Source organism: Laetiporus sulphureus, assembly GCF_001632365.1.
Source record: "Laetiporus sulphureus 93-53 unplaced genomic scaffold LAESUscaffold_245, whole genome shotgun sequence".
Taxonomy (NCBI): Eukaryota; Fungi; Basidiomycota; class Agaricomycetes; order Polyporales; family Laetiporaceae; genus Laetiporus; species Laetiporus sulphureus.
The window spans coordinates 1-2,439 of record NW_024468754.1 but is presented as its reverse complement, the minus strand read 5'-3'; the positions used below and the strand labels follow the sequence as shown (position 1 = coordinate 2,439).

General features: G+C 42.5%; 1 protein-coding gene across 1 annotated transcript; it reads left to right on the top strand.

Moving 5' to 3' along the window:
* Positions 1-372: 372 nt before the first annotated feature.
* LAESUDRAFT_718653 (WD40 repeat-like protein) lies at positions 373-1,782 on the top strand (the record flags this gene model as incomplete). Its single annotated transcript, XM_040907475.1, has 7 exons — positions 373-636; positions 700-919; positions 977-1,124; positions 1,174-1,239; positions 1,278-1,534; positions 1,591-1,616; positions 1,672-1,782. 7 exons carry the CDS (start codon positions 373-375, stop codon positions 1,780-1,782), a joined length of 1,092 nt encoding a protein of 363 aa, XP_040757212.1.
* Positions 1,783-2,439: the final 657 nt, after the last annotated feature.

Below are 2,439 nucleotides of genomic sequence, written 5' to 3'. Positions count from 1 at the left end.
TACGATGGTTGACGATGCTGATTGTGAAGTCAGATACTGGCTTGCAGTGTGTAGCGTCCGCTATCTCGAAGGAATAACAAGATAAAGATGGATATTGCGCGGGTTTTGTTGTTGAACACGTCTCAGGGTAGCCGCCGATCGCGAGAGCGAGTAACAATCGATTCGGCACTCGATGTAGCGCCCCGTCGTCGCTTTGATGCAGCAGATGCCAGTGTGGCGCCGCTTGAGCGCGCTCTGCCACGTTCATTTAACTGCTACCCACTTGCTCATAGAATTGGCCTGATCGTTTCGTGGGTCGTTTGTGCGAGCGACGTCGCCATCCGATAGCTGAAAACTACGACGTCTAGGCTTCTCAAGCTCATACACTGAACAATGCCTTTGCGATACACACCGAAGTTGACATTGCATCATCAACACGTTGATGCTATCACTGCGGTAGTCTTCAGTGCTGATGGTCAATTCCTTGCCAGCGGCGGACAAGACGGCGCAATGGTCATTTGGTCTACAACTTCCGGTCAAGCAATATATCATATAACTGTCAAATCTGGAATTCTGTGTTTGCTGTGGCCGAAATGTTCCAACTCCATTATTGCGGGAACGTCGGATGGCACCCTAGCAATGTTCACAATAACCGATGTGCGTCTATATAAGAATCATAGTTCCATCAATACGACACGCTCCTCACCACTGGTTCTCTAGAACATGATCACAGCTTCTGGTTTTGTCGCGCATACAGGGCCTATCGACGCGCTATCAACGACTTGCAATATGGCAGTCAGAGCTCGATCTGCCTCTCTCGAAGGCTTCCATAGTGACCCTGATCAGAAATCTGCCACTCCTGCGAATGATTCATGCAACAAGCATCTGCTGGCATCTGCATCAGGTATCAATGTGAACATCTGGCGTTGGGACCAAGAAAGTGAGTGCTATGTGTGTTGTTATACAGTGATATCCTGACAATGTTTCTTTCTAAAAGCAAAATTTTGGTGCAAATACTGTGGTCTTGAACAGCCTCAACATGATCCATTCAGTGATGGACAGCCTGCTGAAGCAACAGGTGTTCAATGGCTCTCACCTCCAGATGATAATCAACTTGTAGTGTCATACTTGCAACATGGCATCCTGTGGGCAGCATATTCTATGGACTGAACATAATCTGATGCTTTGAGATAGATGCTGGAAAGTAGGTGAACATGAAGATGACATTCATGTCAACTGGTCGATTCACATGCCTTTCTCGTATGTATATGTAATTTTGTTTGAATCCTTTGCTAAAGGTCATACAGTGGATGTATTGCAATATCACCAGACAATAATCGTTTGGCTGTTTGCAATATTCAGACAGGATTTGATGTCTATGAGATTCCCTCTGGACTGCATCAGTTACACATAGACAGATCTCATGACAAGCCAGACAGAATACTTCCAATTGTCTTTCATCATGGTAATTTGATATTAACTGGTGGAATGAATGGACGGTTGCGTTTGTACAACTCTGCAGAAGGCAGATGTCTACAGAAATTAAGACTCAAAAGTAAGTTTATCAGTCATTGTACATTATCAAGCTACTAAGCTATGTATGGTTTATAGCAAAGGCCCCAATACAAGCCATCTCAGTGCGTATATTTCTCAAACTGTATGAACAACTTAAAACTTATCAGAAATTTATAGGCATTCTACTTCACAGATAATGACACATATCTAATTGCAGCAGGAACATGTGTTGAAGATTCTCCTAATTTTATTCAGATATGGGATACAGTGATGGTTGACTCAGACTGAGACAACTATTATGGAATGACTATTATAAATTGGACAGATGTAATTACATTGTCAGACAATATATGCTCAATAGCATAGTATTTGAATTCTTCACTGTGTGATTCTCTGAGATATTTTAAGTGTATCAGAAAAACACAAATTCTCCCTTTGTAGCCACATAGGTGATATTGATGCATGTGCCAGAGGGGTCTTCTCATCTGCCTGGTATAACAAGTATCATTTTAAATTATGCTAAGATGGCTCTCAACCCAGTGGTCATGAATTCATCATTTCTTGTATTCTTGGCATGATCCAGATCCCTTAAGTGGATGCAGACAAACAGATGTCAGCGACCATTAAGGTAGCTCTCCTGCAAAGCATATTTGGGAATTAACACATTATGCATTATGGACAGCAAAACAGCTGCTCACATATAGCAGCATGCATACTACAATATGAATGCCATTTGAAGTTCAGTACTTTTTCACATAATGAAAAGGTGTTCTGGGACCATGCCATTTCGAAATGGTCAGAATCTTGCCTTACCATCAAGGTTCATGGCATTCTGGGAAAGGAAATTGAATGAACGGGAATGGCATTAAAGCACTGTAGGGTGCTGAATGATGCACTTGACAAAGTTCCAGATAATGGAAAGGTGTTCTGGAGCCACGCTGAATA